Raw genomic sequence first — 19,835 nt, forward strand, 5'->3', positions numbered from 1 at the left:
CCTACTTCCTCCCGGGAGGAGGGGCTCGAGTTCCGCGTCGTCGCGCAGAGCTGACTCTGGGAGGCGTTTGGGCCCAAAGAAGTGGATCGGCCGCTTGCGCCGCATGGAGTCCGAATCCGAGAGCGGGGCCGCTGCTGACACCCCTCCACTGGAGACCCTAAGCTTCCATGGTGATGAGGAGATTATCGAGGTGGTAGAACTGGATCCTGGTCCGCCGGACCCAGGTGAGAACTGCCGCTCCTCAGGCCGTGGGACAGGAGGCGCTCACCCCTGGCCTCTGACCCCTGCTTCCCCCCTCTCCCTTCCCCTCCCCACCGGTCATTCCTACCGACCTCCTTCGCCCTTCCCCCCCCTGCCCTACCCCCACACTTAGTTCTCAGGCCTGGCAGGGGTGGGGGTTCCCCTGACGCCTCCTCTGGCCCTTCCCCTCACACACCCCCTTCCCATCATCCCCTCGGTCCTCCCTTCTTACACTGTCTCTGGCCAACCCCAGGTCCTCAGACCTCTCCTGTCTTCCGTCCCAGATGCCCCCTCCTCCCTGCCGCTTCTCGCCCCCGCTTCACCCTGGCTGCCTGACCTCAGCCGACCCTCTCGCTGCACGCCAGCGTCAGGCCTCCCCACACCTCTCCCCTGCCCTCTTTCTTACTGCCTGCCGAGCCCCATCTTTTAACCCTCTCCCCGAAGCAGATGATCTGGCCCAAGAGATGGAAGATGTGGACTTTGAAGAAGAGGAAGAAGAGGAAGAGGGCAATGAGGAGGGCTGGGTTCTGGAACCCCAGGAAGGGGTGGTCGGCAGCATGGAGGGCCCAGATGATAGCGAAGTCACCTTTGCATTGCACTCAGGTAGGTCTCTGAGGAGATCCGTCAGAAACTCAGTGCAGGTGGGCAATTGAACATCAGACACCTGCTGTGTACGGAGCATTAGAAGGGACGTGGAGATGGGGAAACAGACGGGCCTGGAGCTCACACTGTGATGGAATGGGAGAGAGCATGGCTCCTGAGCCAGCCGGGACACCTGGGTTCCCATCCTCCTGTGGCTGCTTACTGACTTACGATCTTTATTAATCTCTCTGGGTCTTAGTTTCTTTTCAGAAAATTACCCTGTTGTAAATTAGGGACGATAGTACCTTTTTGAGCGCATTTTATATAATCTTTTCCAATATTAGCTCTTAATAAGGTAAGTCACACGGTGCTGTCCCACTCTGTGCTCAGCCTGGTGGCAGCCCATGCGGAGAACTGGAAGCCTTGCACATATACACTCCTCCTGTCTATGCACGAGTCTGGGGTAGTGAAGGGGTCAGCCCTGGGGAGGGACTTGGGGCTTGGCAAGCTTTCGGAGGGATTTCTCCAACAACCTGATGTTTGAAACTTCGAAGCACTTGGATGCGCCCTTCATTTCCAGGAGGATATACATGCTGCTTTGGGTGGAACGGGGTGGGCTTCCTGAAGGTTCTGAAGGACAGAACCTTAGCGGGGAGCCCTGTCCATTTACGGAATATCTCTTGGGACAGCATCCGTGTTTTGCGTGAGCCTGGACCCTAAGACCAACACCTTGGCGGTGACAGGGGGTGAAGATGACAAAGCTTTCGTGTGGAGGCTCAGTGATGGGGAGCTTCTCTTTGAGTGTGCAGGTGAGGGGCGTGGGTGAGGTCGTGTTCCTGTAGCGGTCTTAGGGGGCTAGCCTGCAGTGGTTGTGCACCCAGTAGCCATTTAGTGAGCCCCACTTTGTGCCAGCTCTGTGCTGGGCCTGAGGCTCTCAAAGCAGAGTAACTTTGTCTGTCTTGGGCACCGGGGAGGGAGCCACTGTTGGCCAGAGGAGTGTGGGAAAGGTCTGGGAGGAGGTAGCACTGGTGTGGGAATATTTATTTCTTTATCTGTTTTATTTAAGAACTTTTTTAAAGTTTATTTATTTATTTTGAGAGAGAGACGGAGACAGCGTGCACAGAGGAGGGACAGAGAGAGAGGGAGAGAGAGAGAATCCTGAGCAGGCTCTGTGCTGCCTGCGCAGAGTCAGACGTGGGGCTCGACCCCACGGAACTGTGAGATCATGACCTGAGCTGAAACCAAGAATCAGACGCTCAACCGACTGAGCCACCCAGGCGCCCTGGTGTGAGAATAGTTAGGCAGAGAGGAGGAGTGGGTATTTTGGGCAGAGGTGTGGAGTGGACAGTGTGGGCAGGACATAGGCCGGGCTAGGCATGGTTGAGTGGGAAGCCAGCGTTCGCCCCTGAGGAGATCTGGGGGTATCGACTCCTGGAGTGGCAGTGAGTTTGATCACCCTTTATGGTGGGGTGGTGAGACTCACTCTTCTTTTCTACCGAGCTGGTCCTTTCTGGGGGCGAGACACCTGGGAACCCTGATGTTTTCCTCTCTTTCTGCCTCCTTTCCCTTGCAGGCCATAAAGACTCGGTTACTTGTGCTGGTTTCAGCCACGACTCTACCCTAGTGGCCACAGGGGACATGAGTGGCCTCTTGAAAGTGTGGCAGGTGGACACCAAGGAGGAGGTCTGGTCCTTTGAAGCAGGAGATCTGGAGGTGAGATCATCAGAGTGGTGTTCAGCTACGTGGGGCCTCGGGTAGAGAGTGAGAACTTGGGGGTCCGGTCTGGCCTTTACCAGACCAAGCCAGCTATGAGCCAGTGCGCTCCCAGGGTGCCTTGAGCAAGGGCGTCTGTGTCTGTTCCCTGTGCCGTCCGTGCTGACCTTGGAAGCAGGGGCAGCTTGGGTGGAGCTTATAGGACAGGCTCCTGGGTGGGATGGGGCGACAGGGTGATTTCCTCTCTGTCCAGTGGATGGAATGGCACCCTCGGGCACCTGTCCTACTGGCGGGCACAGCTGATGGCAACGCCTGGATGTGGAAGGTCCCAAACGGTGACTGCAAGACCTTCCAAGGTCCCAACTGCCCAGCTACCTGTGGCCGAGTCCTCCCTGATGGTGAGTCTTGGGTGCGGAGAGGTGGGATCCAGGTTTACTCACCTTCCTGGGCTCTTTCCCAAGCTTGGCCTGCAGACTCCAAGGCCTGCTGTCTGGAGCAGGGACCCAGGCCCCAGAGCAGGACCGCTTCCCTTTTCCTACCCCGAACTCGGTTTTCTCCACTAGTCCCTGGGGCAGCATCTGTCCCCTTACTTTCTCATCCCCCCGCCCCCCCCTTGCTGGGTGTGCCTGAGGGTGCTTTCTCTCTCCGTCTGTGCCTGTGGCCCTCCAGGGAAGAGAGCTGTGGTCGGCTATGAAGATGGCACCATCAGGATCTGGGACCTGAAGCAGGGAAGTCCAATCCATGTATTAAAAGGTATCCAAGGGGCGCCTGGGTGGCTCAGTCGGTTAAGCGTCCGGCTTTGTCTCAGGTCATGATCTCACGGTCTGTGAGTTCGAGCCGCACGTCGGGCTCTGTGCAGACAGCTCAGAGCCTGGAGCCTGCTTCGGATTCTGTGTCTCCCTCTCTCTCTGCCCCTCCTTCCACTTGCGCTGTCTCTGTCGCTCTCAAAAATGAATAAATATTAAAATAAATAAGTAAATAAAAGCATCCAAGGCAGGGGAAGGGTTAACTGGGCCTCTGTGGAGAAGGCCTGGGGCAGGACTCAGGGGCCGGGAGGAAGCCTGACTTAGCCATCTGCTCCATCCTAGGGACTGAGGGTCACCAGGGCCCTCTGACCTGTGTCGCCACCAATCAGGACGGCAGCCTGATCCTAACTGGCTCTGTGGACTGCCAGGCCAAGCTGGTCAGTGCCACTACCGGCAAGGTGAGTGCGACCTGGAGCCTGGCTGTTAGGCTCTGCTTTCTGTGTCTTCCTCTTCCTCTCTGATTATTCTCTCGGCCCTTTTCCCGTTGCCTTTCCGCCTTCCAATCAGCCTTCCTCCGATCCTCTGATTCTCTCCCGTGACTTACAGGTAGTGGGTGTTTTCAGACCTGAAACCGTGGCCTCCCAGCCCAGCGTGGGAGAAGGGGAGGAGAGCGAGTCCAATTCCGTGGAGTCCTTGGGCTTCTGCAGCGTGTGAGTGAGAGAAAGGCCTCGGCCTGGAGCCAAAGGCAGCTGGGGAGAAGGGGGCTTGGCGAGAGGTGCCTGGGCCGGGGAACCGGGGAGGAGTGAAGAGCGCGCGAGTCCAGGTCCCTCTGCGAGCCTTCGTGGTTCTCTTCTCTGCCCAGGATGCCTCTTGCAGCTGTTGGCTACCTGGACGGGACCTTGGCCATCTATGACTTGTCTACACAGACTCTCAGGCACCAGTGTCAGCACCAGGTACAGGCCGCCTGCAGCTATGGCCGTGGCTCTCTCCTCCCCTCCTCCCTCCGCGAGGCGGGTGGGGGCACACGCCTGTCAGCTTTCCCGCCCCTGACTTCCGCTGTGTCTCTGTCGTACCCTGGCGTAGTCGGGCATCGTGCAACTGCTGTGGGAGGCAGGCACCGCCGTGGTTTACACTTGCAGCCTGGACGGCATCGTGCGCCTCTGGGACGCTCGGACCGGCCGCTTGCTTACTGACTACCGGGGCCACACGGCCGAGATCCTGGACTTTGCCCTCAGCAAGTAAGTGAATTGGGCAAGGGCTAGAGTCTCCTTGTGTACTCGGAAGGTGGGAATAGCACATGGAGGGCCATAGGGTCCTTGGGTGCGGGAGGGGGATTCCTGAGGGAAGCTGGGAGCCAAGGCCTGGTGGTGGCTTGTGAGGCAGAAGTGCTGGGCAGCCTGAGGGAGTTGTCACTTGGGGTTGACAGTGACGCACCCGGGGCCTCACGTCTCGGTTCCGGGGCTGAGGGGCGGGGATCGTCTCCCTCGCTGCTGCGGCTACCTTTTCTGATCCCCTTACTGATGGCTGATCCAAGTGTATTCTTGGATACAGTAAGGGGCTGACCCTTACTGATCCAAGTGTATTCAGTCGATGTGTGCCCAGCAGCCCAGCGCCAGGCACTACTGATCTAGAATTGAGGATTCACTGGAGGAGACCAGCCGAGGGCCTCTGGGTAGCAGGCTTGGGGCTGGGCCCCAGGTCATTCCGTCCCATCGACCTGTGCTTTCTGTCCACAGAGATGCCTCCCTGGTGGTGACTACGTCAGGAGACCACAAAGCAAAAGTATTTTGTGTCCAGAGACCTGACCGCTAATGGCTGCAGCCTCTGCTCTGTGTCTGGTGTTGAGGGGTGAAGGGAGAACCCCACCAGCAGAGGTGGTAGGGTACGAGGGAAGAGGAGGGGGGGCCTCGGACTACTTTCCAACCCCTTCAAACTGACTTGCCCCCCTGTCCCCTCTCTTAAGAGACCCACCCCTTGGCCCCCCTACCCTCGCCCAGACCTGCGGACCCTTCAGAGGGGGGTCAGGCCTCTTTCTCTTTCACTTTCATTTGCTGGTGTGAGCCACGGGGGTGTGTGTTTGGACGTGGGGAGTAGGTCTCTGAGGTCCCCGTTCTTTCCCTTCCCAAGTCTCGGGGGGTGGAAAGGAGGAAGAGATATTAGTTACAGATTTTAAAAATGTAAATAAAATATACTTCCCAGAGATGGCGTGTGTGTGTGGATTTTATGGCGCCTGGAAATGAGGAACCAGTCAGGGGCCTGTCAGGGTGAGATGCGCTGCACAATCTGCTAGATTTCGAGGTATCTCAGCCCAGCCTGTCAGGCGGTGGTGTGTGCTCCCCTCCGGGTGACTCGGTTGCAGTCTCCCTCGATGCACGTATGGCTTCAGTTTTTCCGCTGCTGTCCCACCTGCCTCCTTTTCTGAGATGTGGAATGAGATAACCATAAACCGGGTGGAAGGAGCTTTATTCCGTCAGGGTGGGGTCAGATCAGGGCAGGTGTCTGATCCAGAGGCGTGGGGACAGAGAGGAGATGAGAGGAGATAGGTGCGGTGGCCGAGATGGACGGCTGCTTCTCGTAGGAGCGAGCGGAGGCCTCTCCCCTAGTTCAAGTCGAGGTCCACGCTGCTTTGGCTGCTGGTGTGGTAGGCAGTGCCGGGGCCGGGGCTGCCCTGGGAGGCTCTTCCCCGCAGCACCCGAAGCCACCTCTGGGCGGCCGCCCTCCAGGGGGCCGTGTAGCGCTGGTCACCCAGCCCCATGGCCACGGGCACGGCCGCCGCACTGGCGCTGCCCAGCGAGATGAGGGACAACAGAGTTCCTGGCCCCAGCGGCGGGCGCTGCTCGTAGGCCAGGACCGAGAGGAGCAGGGTGGCCACGTAGGGCCCCCAGCACAGCCCGAAGAGCAGCGTGGCCCCGGCCTGCGCCCTCGCCTGCCTCCAGGTAAGGGCCCGGGCCAGGGCTGAGGGCGCGCCGCGGCACACTGCCCGCTCCAGGCGGCGGATGTCCTGCAGCTGGCGGTGGGCGGTGGCCAACACGCGGGCGCAGAGAAGGGCGGCAGCCCCCACGGCAGGCAGCAGGAGCCCGTAGACTTCGAGGTAGAGGTAGGGGGCTGGGAAGACAGCCTGGGAGCTGCAGTTGGCGCCGGGGGCCCAGTGGTTCCAGCCCAGAGCAGGCAGGCTGGCAAAGAGCAGGGGGCCAGCCCAGGTGAGGAGCAGGGCCAGCCGCGTGCTCCCGCGGGGCCGCAGGGGCCGCAGCACCGCCATGTAGCGTTCGCCGTGCACCAGCAGGAGGTTGGCGAGCAGGGAGAGGAAGGAGAAGTTGGGCGCCAAGTAGAGGAAGAGGCACGACCAGTAGCCCCGGCGGCTCTGGCTCCAGAGGCCGGGCAGCGCGGGCAGCGCCAGCCCGGTGAGCAGCCCGGCCAGCAGCAGGCTCAGGAAGAAGCAGCCAGAGGGTGGGCTGCGCAGGTGCCGGTCCCTGGCGATGCCCAAGGCCAGGAGCAGGTTAGCAGCGACGATGAGGCTTGCCAGGGCCAGGGAGAGCCCCAAGGCCACCACGGGGATGGGGCTGGGCACCTCCCTGGTGCTGTTGGGTGTCATCTTGGTCCTGGGGACGGGGGAGGCCTGGAGCAGCCGCCAGCATGCCTGGATGGAAGACGGCAGCCAAAATTAGGGGGCGCTGCACATGCAACCAGAGGTTGCACACCCACAGACTGCGGGCCTTATCTTGTTTGCTGATACACATTTTTTTTTTTTTTTCCATCAGTGGCTGATTAAAAAGTTACATAAAAATTCTAACTTCTGGCTTCTCTTCAAAAGTCCTGTCCAGCAACAAGTATGTCCTGCAGGGTAGCACCAGCTGGAGCTGACCAGCTCCCCATCCTGCCGTGTTGGCCATGGCTACTTTCCGTCTGACCCCCTCGGGGCAGCTGTGTCTATGCCTCCGGTTAGACTGAAAAGCCAACCCACCCAGCCCCAGAGCCCCGAAGCATCTCTGGATCCACAAGGCAAGACCTCTAAATTAGCCAACAGGGAGGTCTGGCTGGCTTGTAGTGGTCTTATGGCCGGCCAACAGTTGAGAGCCCCTTTCAGGCTGGGCTGGGGCCAGTGCTAGGGGTGGGTGCTAAGATAAAGGAGAGGGGTCCCTGTCCCTAGATGCTCACAGCCTGGTTGGCACCAGAGTATTAGGAGAGGGTGGGTTGCTGAGGGTTGCGGGGCGGGGGCAGGAGTGAGGCAGAGGCGGAGGCAAAGGCAGGGCTCGGTGAACGCTGGAGTTAGTGACAGGCCAGGGCCATGGGTGGCAGCAGTAAGCGGGGTGCTCTGTCCCTTGCATCGCCTGCCCTGCCCCTCGGCCATCTTTGTAGCTGGTTACAGCTCAATGAGCAGCCTCCGGGTAGGACTTCCAGCCCATAAACTTGACTCATCCGCACCACACTAGCAACAGGGCCCTTTCTGGAACTGGAGGAGGAGAGGAGGGAGAGTGAAGATGCCAGCAGCAAGAAGGACACCCCGCCACGCCTCGGGGAGCTGAAGCTGAGCCCAGAGGAGGGGCAGGGGGAGCCGCAGGGCAGGGCCTGGCCGTTCTGTGACTCTGATCTGTCCTTCTCCTTCCCTTTCTTGGCTCTGTGTTCTCGGCCCCCCTCCGACACCCCAGCTGCTGGGGCCACATCATGGGGAGGAAGAAGGGTCCTGGCCCCGGGGGAGCTCCTGCTGCTGTCAACCGGGGAGCAGCTGCTGTTGCTAGGATTAAGTCAACACGGAAAGGATTCCCAGCTGCCCCCACCCCCAGGTCATAGGAACCGAGGGCACCACCACCACCCTGAGCTCAGGAGATGCTGCCTTACTCCTCTTCCCAGTCCCCCTAGGCCTGCCAAGCCCCACCAGGCTGCTGCCCCTTTCCCCTCCCCTCAGCCTGTTTCCTCTTCCTCAACCTCCCCCACCCCTACCCCTTTTCTCTACCCAGGACATCCTTCCCTCTCTAGCAGGCCCTTTGGTTTCTGTTCCCTTTGTCCCCGCGCCACCAACTCTGTGAAACTCCACGAGACCTCAGGGTCCGGTCCTTCCAACCTGGACTCTGGAGCTCCAGCTCCCAAGGACTCCCCTGGTGTGAGTCCCCACCCCTCCTCCACCAGTGCAGCGAGAAAGGCAGGGACAGCCCCAGGGCCACCTTCCCAGCAGAGTGCTGGCCCCATGACCTGCACCCCCTGGAGGCTCTGGTGGCTTTGGCCAAGGCAATGGCCTCTGAGGATCGGGGGCTGAGGTGTCCAGAAGAGGTTGGGTGCTGGGTGGGGGCAGGGGGAGGGGAGGGGAGCAGCTACTCACATGGCTGTTGGGGACAGGTGTTGCTGGCCCGGTCTGGGCTTTCCTCAGAGTGTCAGGGAGCTGCTGCAGGCAGGCCCGCAGGGCTTCTGGCGCTGTCTGGTGTCCCGGCCGGTGAGGGCATGGTGCCTCCACAACCCGGGGACAGCAGGGCCCCGGGCTTTCTGCTGCCCAGGCTCTGCCCCTGCCTGGGTTCTGGAGGGATGGAGCCGGGGCTGGTGGGGCTCAGCCCGGCCCCGCCCCTGGGGGTGGGACCTGGCACACCCAGAGCTGCTGACTGCGAGGCCTTCCCCTCTGAGTCCAGTGCCCTCTCCCTGTCCTGTGCCAGCGTGCCCCCTCTCCAGCCGCCAGCCATCTTCTACCTCAGGTCACCCAACTTGGAGCCATCATCCGCTAGCCTAGCTAATCTGAGAAATGCATCCCAGTTAATGAATAAAAATGGCTTTGTCCATCCCCCACTTCCTGTCCCAGCTAATACATTTACATTTTTATTTTATTTTTTAAACGTTTATTTATTTTTGAGAAAGAGTGTGAGTGGGGGAGGGGCAGAGAGGGAGGGAGACACAGAATCCGAAGCAGGCTCCAGGCTCTGAGCTGTCAGCACAGAACCCAACGCGGGGTTCGAACTCACGAACTGTGAGATCACGACCTGAACTGGAGCTGGACACTTAACCGACCGAGCCACCCAGGAGCCCCAATACATTTACATTTTTAACCCCCTGGAGTGGCCATCTGGCTGACAGCACTTCCAGCTCCATGTCTGATGGTGGCAGTGGCAGGGGTGTTTGGAACTTTGCTCTCATCCGATCCCTTCCAGCTTATAAAAGCCAGCCTTGCCTTCTAGAGCCTGGGGTCAGCCTACACTTTTCTTAACTACTTTGGGTCAAGTTCTGGGCTATTAGGTAAAAATGGCTCTGGGGGTGTGACACTGGGCAAGCTACCCCGGGGCCTCAATTTTCCCATCTGTAAAATGGGAACAAAGTAGAACCACCTCTCTGGGCTGCTGTGAGGAATATCACAGAGCAACATGTGTGGCTGCATATATTACAGTGTCTGACACTTAATGTGGGGTGGGGGTGGGGGTCTCAACAAATGATTCATTTCCTTCCGCCTCCACGATGATTAAGAGGCATGAGCTAGTGTTGGCATCAGAAAGCCTGGGTTTGAATCCCAGAATCCTGGCTGGGATCCTTTTTTTTTTTTTCTTAATTTGTGTGAACTTGGGCAAAGTACTAAAGCTCTTTTGTCTTAGTTTCCTCATCTGTAGAATATATTGTGTTCACCTATTGTGAGACTAACCGAGATAATGTGTGATGAGGATGAAGCGCTAGGCACACCAACACGCAATGAAAAGCAGCTGCTATTAACATCTTAGGATTTCTGCCCTTCTCTGCATGTCCCTTCCTCCAGCCACCTGTATCCTCTAAGAAAGAACTCTGTAGAGAAAGGCAGAAAGACAGTTCGTGAAAAGCAAGAGGGGAAGGGTGCTTTTGCTCCAGAGAGACACTGGGGAAAACAGGTACAGGAGAGGAAGGGCAAGTTCAAGGCTAGGAAGACAAGAGGCATGATGCTCCAATTTTCACTTGTATCAGGTGAGGTCTTGGGGTGCTGGAGAGAAGCCAGTTACACCCCCTTGAGGCCTGAAGTGGGAGGGAGCAGGATGAAACTGCGAGAAAGCTGGAGATGAGCCAGGAGGACAAAGACTTCCCTGCTCAAGAGCACAGGTAGACTGAGCCAGGGGACTTCTGTGCCCTCGGCGGGGGTGGTGGTGGGGTAGACCTGGGCTGAAGGCTGGGGGCCGAGGGGTCTAGCTCTGCCAATCCTGCACAGTGGTTGGGGGGACCTGGGGAGCAGAACTTCTGTTGGGACAAAAAGTGGGAGGAAAGCATCCAGCCTCAAACCCATCCTCAAGGGAGCTGGCTGCCGGAGACTGGCTTACAGCAGCTGGCCCTCAGACCCACGCTATCTGGTCGAGCAGAAGTCAGAGGCTCTGGGAGAGTTCAGCCTGGGGCCTGGGCAGAAGTGGGTGTGGGGCCCCTCAAATACTGGATTGCCAGGAATAAACAGACGTCGTTCTGTTCCCAGCCACGGCCTCCTCCCTACGAGATCCAGGATGTCTGTGTTTCTTCTCTGCTGCTTTGTCTAAACATTGTGTGTGGGATGACGTATGAAGGGGACATCTTAGGCCATGGGAGCTGGGAAGCCTGGGTTCTGTCCCCACTCAGCCCTCTCTCTTCCTTACTGGACCATCCAGTCCTTCTCTGCTTCCCCATCAATCTCTGGCCCGGACTCATCCCCAGCCTCCCCTAGGCCTACAGGAGGGCTCTGGTACAGGTGGTTTCCAGATGCTTCATTCCAGCTGCAGGCTGGAGAGCCCTATTCGTGGTCCTCATTCTTTTCCTCAGGTAGAGCCTAGGTCAAGGGGCCAAATCCCACCAGGGAATCCTCCTGGGCCTCCTCCGTTCACTCTATCCCTTGGGATATTTGAAGCTCTTTGCTGACCCTCGGTGCCTGGGACTAGGTGGATGCGGTATGCGAGGGCTGGGGGTACTAACTGGATGAATGGAAGTGACAGGGCACTGGGGTTTCCTGGACCCTGGCTGGCCTCCAGAAGCCGCTGTCAAAACTTCACTCCCTGTAGACAAGAGCAAACGAGCCCTTGGGAGCCACCGGGCATAATCCTGGCCAGGATCTTGGCCTCAGAAAACCCTAAGTCAGGTCTACGGGCAGAAGAAACCTGGTCCTTCCTGTTAGGGTTAAACCAGATTCTCCATGGCTCCCTAAAAGCCACAGACACTGGTGATTTTAGGTGATCTCCAAAAGGGGGTAGCATTGCTTGAACAGCCCCCAGAGCAGACCCAGACTTGGGTCTTTAGCCTCACTGTTGAGACGGTCTTAACTTCCAAGGAGACCAAAGGGAACTGAAATGGCAACTAAGTGCCAGTTGCCCGTAAGAGGGCTGCTGCTGCAGTCAATAGGTGTTCCGCCCACCAGAAACAGGTGACAAGGGCCCAGTCCCACCAGGGCCAGCACTCCGCAGGGCCCACATTTGTTGGGATGGGCACTTAGCTACGTCCTGAGCTAGGAGTCCTGATTCAGTGAAGTCCAGATGACTGAATGACATGTAGCTTTCAGATTTCTTGACTGTGACCACAGTTAAGAGGACGTTTTTCGTGTATACAACTAAAACACAACCCAAAGTCAGTACTTACCCTTAAGAAATGTCGTGCACTCCGATCCATGCCATCCCATTAAAAACGCTGGTGATGAAGTTACACACATGAGAGGCACACACAGAAACACACAAGGCACACATATACACACGTGTGCATGTGCATGAGAATGGCCGGGACTGTGTCTATGACCTCGTCCTGGTGGTGACACCGTGCTACAGTCCTACGAGATGTTGCCACTAGGGGGAGCTGGGTGAAGTGTATACAGGATTTCTGTATAGCTTCTTGTAACTGCATATGAACCTACAATGATCTCAAGCCCACCTAGGAAATAAAAAAGTCAGGAGTTCACAATTCATTAATGGGTCTCAAACCAGTTTGAAACGTACCGCACTAGGTGGAGACAAGTTAGAAGGGAAAGCAAAAAGCTAGAAACCATTTGGCTGGCCCTCAGATCATTTCAGGTACTCAGAAAATTCTCCTGATAATTCTTTACCAAGCAAGCTTTCTGAACTGATTTTATTTTGGGGATCAGCATACTTTGCTAGGCTCTCTACTGTTAGGTGAGCATCTCCCCAAGTGAATTTTGTGGAGGGCCCGTCTTTTGGGTTGTTGTGTGAGAAGAGAAACGGTGGCCAGTTGGTCTGCATTAGGTCCACACCTTGATACCCATCAATGTCCTGCAGAAGAACACAGGCCATGGAACACATTCTGGGAATGCTGTGCATTACTCATGATAAGAGTAAGCCAGAAACACTTTAATGTAACTGTCCCTGGCCCAGTAGCTTCTTGGCCACAGCCAGACAGACTTAGTAACAAAGCTATACAGGAAACAAGTTCAAGTTTATTCAGAAACGCCAACCAAGAGCTCACTAGCCAGCCATTCTCTCTCTCCTCTAAGGCGGGCCGAGGCACTCCTGAAAGTAAGGTTTTCCAGATTGGGTTTGTAGGCTCAAGGGTAGTGCCATGTGTACCCTCCTCTCTCTTTTGGACTCAGTCTAGAAACCCAGCAAATTCTCACGTAAGATAGAAAGATTTTCTTTATTAATGACCCCAACCGTATTTCTTTAGATACAGGAGTTTTGAACTCAAATACTTAGGAGAAAACAAGTTAAGATTGCATTATCCTGCAACTCATTACCAGTAACATATTGCAAAGCGAAACAGCTTGGAAAACAGGGGGGAAGGCAAGGAGAGTGAGGGAGGGAAGATAAAGAAAAGGAATTAAGTTGATCAAGTGGAATTCTTTTTTTTTTTTTCTTTTTTTAATTCTTGAGAACTATGAAGTCCTTGCAAGCACAGCTCGTTTCTGCAGATTATTTTCCAAACGTGTACAAAATGGAACCAAAACGGAGAATCCCTTAAGAACCTGAAGAGGTGCAACGGTAAAAGCTACGATTATCCAGTAGCAAGTGTTCCAGCCTTCAGTTGCCAGCCGCCTCCTCTTCCCGTTCCCAAGAGTTAGCGGGATGAAAACGTCTTCCCCCTTCAAAAGCAGAGAGAAGTGTGAGGGTTTCTGGGTCCCCTTTCCTGCCACCCCACACTCCTGGACTAGGGATGACATCCCAGAGAGAGGACGTAGGACCTCTAGGCCCGGAACAAGACCCAGCTCAGAGAGTTTCGTCAGCTCTTCGTGCTGAATACTCTGGGGTCCCGGGTAGCATCTGCGCTAAGCCCAAAAGGGCATTAAATGTACCAAGTGAAATGGGAGGATCCCTTGCCCACAATTTCTGGACGGCCTAGACCAACCTGAATCTCAGACTGGGCTCAACCCTCTTCTTGGTCGAGAGCTCAGGCTCCTCCTGCACAGCTTGTACCTTTTCGGGCTCGCGGACAGCAGTCCCTTAAATTTTTCACCATGGGAGCAAGATGCTCAAACTTTCCAAGTACAGGCACTTTGTGTTGCCATGTGGGGCCACACCCCAGGGTTACAGAACACTCGCCTGACATTAGGCTCCTGAGTCCTGGTGCTCTGTTCTGTCCCACCTGGTATTTCTCCTAAGGGCCAGCTTTGGGAACAGGCTGGTTCCCAAAGACAGAAGTTATTTGGTAAAGCAGCCTGGAAGCTGGGGTTGAGAACGATGGAAAACTGGGGCAAAGATATGGGGGCTAAAATTTCCTGCCTTGAACATCTTACCCCAAAACGAAACCATACTTTATCAGCCCCCGTCTCCCCCCGCCGTGCAAAGCTCATGAGTGTTCGATTCTGGCAGAGAGCACCGTGGGGCATGGACACGTACAGTTGGCTTCTGAGCCAGGCCTGCCATCCTGTTCCATGCAAACCCTCCTTCTCTGCTGTGTGTGAGGGTCCTGGCTTCTTCTACTCATCCTTACTAACACGATCTGGTTTTCAGCCTGGATGCGGTTGTTAGCCTCCCCCTCCCCTTTCTGAGGCCCATCTCTGCTCGAGAGAGATCACAGGACAGAAAAAGGCAAAGCTGCTCTTCGTGTGTCCCAGGAAGGAGACTCACAGATAACTTGGAGCTGCTCCTGCCCCAGCCCAAGACAGGTGCACTTGCTCTGTGGCAACCGCAAGGCCACCTGCCAGTGGGGCCGGAGGGGAGGGGAGAATCCCTGGGGGGAGACACTGGGCGGTGGCTGCTTTGGTGGGCTCTTCTGACCAGACAAGAGATTACTGGGCCGAAGATGGCACAGGCAGCCCCATGACTGACTAGTTACAGAGCCTCCCCTCCCCTCCGCTGTGCCTAGCTGCCGGTTTAGTCTCTCCACTGGCCCTGAAAACGGCACAGAATCAGCTGCCTCACACTTGAGGTCACCAAAGTGGTGCCTGGTGAGAAGAGTAGTCCCATGGAAAGTGGGATGGGGGGGGGGGGAGCGGGCAGGGGAACTTGTAAACCCCAGGAGGGAGGCAGGGTTCTGGAGGGGCAGCAAGAGTATGTGTGTTCCAGGACACATACCCTCCCCACTGGATTTGTTTTGCCCATTTTAGGCCCTGCCGTGAAGCTGCAGGGTAGAAGGCATAATGCTGCCATTTTGTAACCAGAGCATCTGGACGCCTCTCTGGAAGCAGAGGATCCAGCTATAGGTTGAACACCCCTCCTTAGGCTCTGGACAGGAGGTGCAGAGCTACTACAGAAGAGAGACCTTTGGTACCAATTTCATGAGATGGGCAGCCCCTAAGCCTTTGCCCAAAGAAGTCAGGAGTGACTTCAACTGCCTGTATTGGAGACTGGAAATCCTCTGCTCAGGTACCAAGAGTCAGGCACCTCTCTCATCCTGTCAAGTGGCAGCAGAAACTAGTCTGGCAGGAGAGGCCTCACATGTCAGGGGAGGGGACCTGGGGTCCTATGCACACCACACCTGCCAAAGGTCACCCCCAAGAGAACCAGGTGTCGGCAAATGCACTGGCTTCGAGGGGTACATGGAAGCTTCGTTCGCCTCCAGACTTGCGTTGAACGGGCACAAAGGTTGGCAGATGAGCACGTGTTACCTTATCTTGAGAACAGGATCACCTAAGCTTCAGCAGAAGGGGAACTAAGACCTGACATTTTGCCCACAGACCTCAATCTCTAGCTAGGCTCTAGGGCACACTGACTCTCCTGCACGCAGGGCCAACACTGGAGCGCCAGTCCACATTTCCATCTCAGAGACAACTTCGTCTTCATGCAAAATTCCTGCTGAGAAGCAGACCAGGGGATCAAAACACTGAGTGGGCGGCTCCAGACCTATTCACTCAACTCAACGTCCTTAAACAAATCTCTCCATTTCTCCAGGCAGACCTTGACAGGACAAGACTGCCCAAGGAGAACACAGCTATCTCAGTAAAAAGGTCCCTCTGTGCGTCCCCTAGCTGCCATTCTCCTAGCTCACAAAGATGTGGAAACAAGGGAACGCAGCCCAGCCCCGTCAGAAGTGAAAACCTGTCCACTGCATCTTTAGTCAGTCAGGTGGCTACAGGCCCCCATCCTGCCTGCTTCACATGTAGCTGCTGCCCAGACACCTGGAGCACCAGGTCTCCAACACCATTTCCCTCTCGGTGAGATTAGGAGAGGATGGCGGTCCTGCTGGGAGGCTGCCCTACTCACGTGATTGTTTTCATTTCTTTTTTCTCGGCATCTGGGCGTGCACGGTTCAGCACCTTGAGGAAGTCAGATGTTTTTGCCCGCATACGTGTGTGAATATAGGCCTGGAAACAAACACAATGGATACTGAAGCAGTCGTGTTCTAGAAAGACAGCTTTGCTTTCAGTAGAAGTTATCAGGAAGGTTTGGGAACATATGCCTTACGAGCGACATAAGGTCATGCAGGGAAGCAGGAGAGCAACTCTTCCTGGAGACAGAGATTCATCTCTTTACTATGGGGAAGAGATGGAAGAAAGGCCATGATATCTTAAAGTCTCTAGGACCATCAGGGTTCATAGCAACAGGCTGGACTCCAGGAATGACTTTTTTTTTTTTTTTTTTTTTTAAGTAAACTCTACACCCAGCATGGTGCTTGAACTCACGACCTCAAGATCAAGAGTCACGTGTTCTGCCGACTGAGCCAGCCAGGTGTGCCCCACACAAGAAATGATTTTTTATGTTATTAACTCTGGTGGAGAGAACTACCCGGTGCAAAGGAGCCAAGGTGCTGTGGTCCCTTCTCACCTTAGAGCACTTGATGTGGTAGTGCAGATAGTCCCGGAACGTGTGGATCAGGTTGATGGTGTTGTCTCGAGCGTTGGCATTGGTGTGGCGAGGGAACAGCACTATGGGTGGGGGCACAAACAAGGCCAAAGAGATAGAAGGTCAGAGCCTACAGCTGGCTCCAGCCTCTCCCTGCCTAGTGCAATGCACTTGTATCCTCCTCCTTCAGACGAGGAAAGGATAAATACCACAACCAGGACAGGTACCAGTGAGTGCAAATGCCGGAAGTCAAGAAAAATGGAGGAGGTCAATGGTTGAAAACCAGGGCTCCCCAGAAAAGCGCTTGGTCCCGGGCATCACTCCAGGTCTGGATCCCATCCTGTGGCTGTGCATTCTGGAATCTGTCCCCACCTGTCGGCTCCTGCCTCTGCAGCACGGCAGCCTCTTTAGGTGATACTACAGGCAATCTGGGGGGTACTTTAGAGAAAACACTTCACCTTAAGTGATCATGATCAGCAAACAAAGCCTGCCTGTCCTACGTCCCCGGGTGCTGCGGCACAGTGAGCCCAAAGGAACTCATTTCCAGAGAAGATTCTGTGGTCCTGTGGTGAAAACTAGACACGAAGCCCTAAGGGCCTCAACCCTCTCGATGGGCACGGCAGTAGAAGTTGTTTCGGCTAGGAGATGAGGAAAGCCCCTCCCTCGGCACTATAAGCTGAAGCCTCGCCCTCTGCACCCCTCCCTTTGGCTTCCCAGAATCCTCTCCGTCTCTTCCACCTACTCTACTCCGTGGTCTTGGGAGCAATAAAATCCTCCAAGTATGAGGTTTTGGTAGAATGCAAAGGAATGCCTCATAAGAAAGGGTAGGCCCTCTGTGTCAATTTACCTTGAAAAGAAACAAATAGCAAAACAAGAGGTAGTAACACTACAGGGCACAGAATCTAAGATGCCAACAATTTTAAGTCTACCCTCAGTTTATACACCATAAAGAGAAAGGCTGCCAACTAAACTGTGTGGCATGCACGAACTCCAAGCTGCATCCCAACCTCAAAGACAGTAACATGAAAAAAAGCGGAGCTCAGTTTTAATGAAATATGGTACATGAGTGGGCTCATCACCAATAAACGGGTATACCTTCAGTATGGAGGGGACTTAAACTTCATAAAAGGCAACATTTTAGCGGCATCAGGTGCAGTGAATGAGCTGTTATTCCGCACTATCAGCTACAATAATGAGCCGGCTCACTGGTCTAGAGCGACTGTGAGAAGGGAAGGCTTAAATTTCTTCAGTGGAGTAAGTGAACTCCAGCCAGGCTGGAGTTCTGGCTTAGAAATGCCAAACGACTGAGAACTCCCAGTCGGCTACTCAGCAATGCTTGTGTGGTCCCAACTCACAACACTTGACACCAACAGGAAGAAAAGAAAATGATTACGGTACACCTTCCTGCAGCCACAGCAACGGCCAAGAACGACGTGGTACGCCTGCTTTCGCCCCTTTTACAATTTAACAAAGGTCTGTCTGGGTTTTGGCATCCTGCAGCGTGAATGCGTCAAAGGCTCCCAACCTCAGCATCCCACCCTGCTTACCGAAGGTAATATAGCCAATGTTGTCACCTACGGCAGCGTCGGTATCTTTCAGCTCCAGAGGTGGTTCCCTGTGGCTAAAGAGGACCTGTGGGGCTGTGTGGCTGGCTCTGCGTCCTTCTTTGAACTCCTGCCGGGAAGAAGCACAAAGCAACCAGAAGAGAATCTGATGTAAGATGAGTGGCGACTCATGCGATGAGGCTGGCCCCGTGGGGTGTGACTGGCAGACAGCTAAAAATAAACACCTAATATGAAATATTACAAGTGCTGGCTGCTATCAATGCGATTTGGACTCAAAAAGGAGAGATCACAGAGTATTTAACAAGTCGGATCTTCAAAATGTGATGAGAGCATTCTTAATCCCTTTTCCTTTCTCTTGTTTTGGAACCACATATGCAATAAAAGTGTATCTGAGACTAAACAGACAATGAACTGCAAAGCATGAGAGAACCAGATTACATTTTAGGATTAAGGACTAATGCATATTAGTTTCTTTAGATTTAATGTGAAGAGCTCATATTTTTCAGGAAATCTTTAAAATTTCAGGGTGCATGGAACCTAGGCTCTAGCTTGGTTAAGACCCAAGATGAAATCCTAACTCCTTTCATCTCTGTGTGAAAGCCTCTTATGAGCTGACCCATTTCTCACCCCTCCTTACCCCATTCTCCACTTCTTCCAGTTTCATGACTATCATGCTTTCTCAGGGCTCTGGGCCTTTGCACAAGTCCTATTTCATGGAGGCATCTTAGACTGTTACTATTTAGAATCCAGAAATCAGCACTTCAGATTAAATGTAAGCCCTTCTTGGGGGCAGAAGACAATGGAGTTAAGGAAGCTGAGTTGTTTTAGGGTATACTGACAGGAGGAGGCTGTGCGACATGAGAAATGAAAGCCTGATTGTTAATTCTGGTCTTGAATGGCTATGGACTCGCCCACCACCACTGTGCATAAGGACTTATTCCCCTTAACAAAATGTACCCATCCTCATCAAACGACAGGAAAATGACTGAGGATGTAAAAACCAGGCCATTCCCCTTATGTTCTAATCTCCATAATCTCCAAACCTCAAGCTTCTCTGACACACACATTCCCGTGTACACAGGAAAATGACACAAGGCATTCCTGTCTCAACCCAGATGTGCAAGAACAGAACCAGATTTTCCAGCCATGCCAGTAAAACAGGGTGATCCAAATCCAGAGTGATAACAGAAGAATGGAACCAAGGGCTATGTACATCCACAGTTCTAGGAGTACTGAAAGCATGTTTATACAGCTGTTTGGTCTGCAACACTCTCCTACCGCTGCTCAGATATGGTCTCTTCTAACACTCCATCTCTAACACACGTGGGGAGCTGGCTGCTATCTTGTTGGGAGGTCCCATGTCTTCTCTCTAAGCCTCGACTCTGACACTTTACTAGTCACTAATGCGTCTGGCTTCCCTAAGGGGCTGTAAGCTCCACAAGCCAGGGATCTTTATTACTCTGTATCCATTCCTCTTCCTTCAAAGAGGCTGGACAGCACATGGCTTGCTGAGTGAAAAAGCAAGCACTTCTACTCTAGCTGACTTAGTGCTGTCACACTGGAAAGGAAGAGATGGGGACTAATACAGCAAGCCCGCAGCAAATTAATGGCAAAAGAAGGGTAACACCTGAGGAGTTTTAATGCCCAGTCTGGGATCTCGCCTGTTCCACCACCCTGCCTCCTGAGCTGGCACTGCTTGGCTTCTAAAGGTTGGTGGAAAATAAACTAACATAGCTAGATTAGGTTACTCTCTTGTAAATTTTGTTCCTCAAAGGAAAAATATTTGGAGAGGTAGGGAAGGAGTCAAGATCATTCAAATGGTAATTCCTAAAGCAAAGCTTCTGAGGTTACCCTTCTCTAGAAAACACTTTTCATTCTGC

The 19,835-nt window shown here is 54.5% G+C and overlaps 3 protein-coding genes across 4 annotated transcripts in view; 1 reads left to right on the top strand and 2 right to left on the bottom strand.

Moving 5' to 3' along the window:
• The first annotated feature begins 43 nt into the window (after window positions 1-43).
• AAMP (angio associated migratory cell protein) lies at window positions 44-5,483 on the top strand. Of its 2 annotated transcripts, none has more exons than XM_047084718.1 (11): window positions 44-224; window positions 685-843; window positions 1,512-1,631; window positions 2,396-2,535; window positions 2,789-2,933; window positions 3,205-3,288; window positions 3,624-3,739; window positions 3,888-3,991; window positions 4,144-4,234; window positions 4,365-4,519; window positions 5,018-5,483. In XM_047084718.1, the coding sequence occupies exons 1-11, from the start codon at window positions 104-106 to the stop codon at window positions 5,091-5,093; spliced, it is 1,311 nt and encodes a 436-aa protein (XP_046940674.1). In that variant the 5' UTR covers window positions 44-103; the 3' UTR covers window positions 5,094-5,483. The 2 variants fall into 2 exon arrangements, with proteins under 2 accessions (XP_046940674.1, XP_046940675.1); XM_047084719.1 differs by having other exon boundaries at window positions 688-843.
• A 244-nt stretch (window positions 5,484-5,727) lies between these two features.
• GPBAR1 (G protein-coupled bile acid receptor 1) lies at window positions 5,728-9,144 on the bottom strand. The gene is made up of 2 exons (XM_047084720.1): window positions 8,596-9,144; window positions 5,728-6,918 (listed from the first exon to the last, which is right to left on the bottom strand). Exon 2 carries the CDS (start codon window positions 6,871-6,873, stop codon window positions 5,881-5,883), a length of 993 nt encoding a protein of 330 aa, XP_046940676.1. The 5' UTR covers window positions 6,874-6,918; window positions 8,596-9,144; the 3' UTR covers window positions 5,728-5,880.
• A 3,643-nt stretch (window positions 9,145-12,787) lies between these two features.
• Window positions 12,788-19,835, bottom strand: part of ARPC2 (actin related protein 2/3 complex subunit 2) — a 28,694-nt gene continuing 21,646 nt past the window's right edge. The window contains exons 8-11 of the mRNA XM_047084889.1: window positions 17,938-18,064; window positions 16,373-16,473; window positions 15,812-15,912; window positions 12,788-13,251 (exon numbers count right to left, since the gene is read on the bottom strand). Of these exons, the coding sequence (XP_046940845.1) occupies window positions 13,227-13,251; window positions 15,812-15,912; window positions 16,373-16,473; window positions 17,938-18,064 (354 nt within the window). The 3' untranslated portion in view covers window positions 12,788-13,226. The remainder of the gene's footprint in view (window positions 13,252-15,811; window positions 15,913-16,372; window positions 16,474-17,937; window positions 18,065-19,835) is intronic.

The sequence above is a fragment of the Lynx rufus genome, unplaced genomic scaffold, assembly GCF_022079265.1.
Source record: "Lynx rufus isolate CCGP_SWC_20201006 ecotype Redwood Valley unplaced genomic scaffold, mLynRuf1.p SCAF_2, whole genome shotgun sequence".
Taxonomy (NCBI): Eukaryota; Metazoa; Chordata; class Mammalia; order Carnivora; family Felidae; genus Lynx; species Lynx rufus.

Excerpts from the sequence above, each read along its gene's own strand:
- AAMP (XM_047084718.1), top strand. The coding sequence starts at position 104 with ATGGAGTCCGAATCCGAGAGCGGGGCCGCTGCTGACACCCCTCCACTG. Across the intron at positions 1,632-2,395 it reads GCTTCTCTTTGAGTGTGCAG|GCCATAAAGACTCGGTTACT; the intron begins GTGAGGGGCGTG and ends TTTCCCTTGCAG. Across the intron at positions 2,536-2,788 it reads TTGAAGCAGGAGATCTGGAG|TGGATGGAATGGCACCCTCG; the intron begins GTGAGATCATCA and ends CTCTCTGTCCAG.
- GPBAR1 (XM_047084720.1), bottom strand. The coding sequence starts at position 6,873 with ATGACACCCAACAGCACCAGGGAGGTGCCCAGCCCCATCCCCGTGGTG.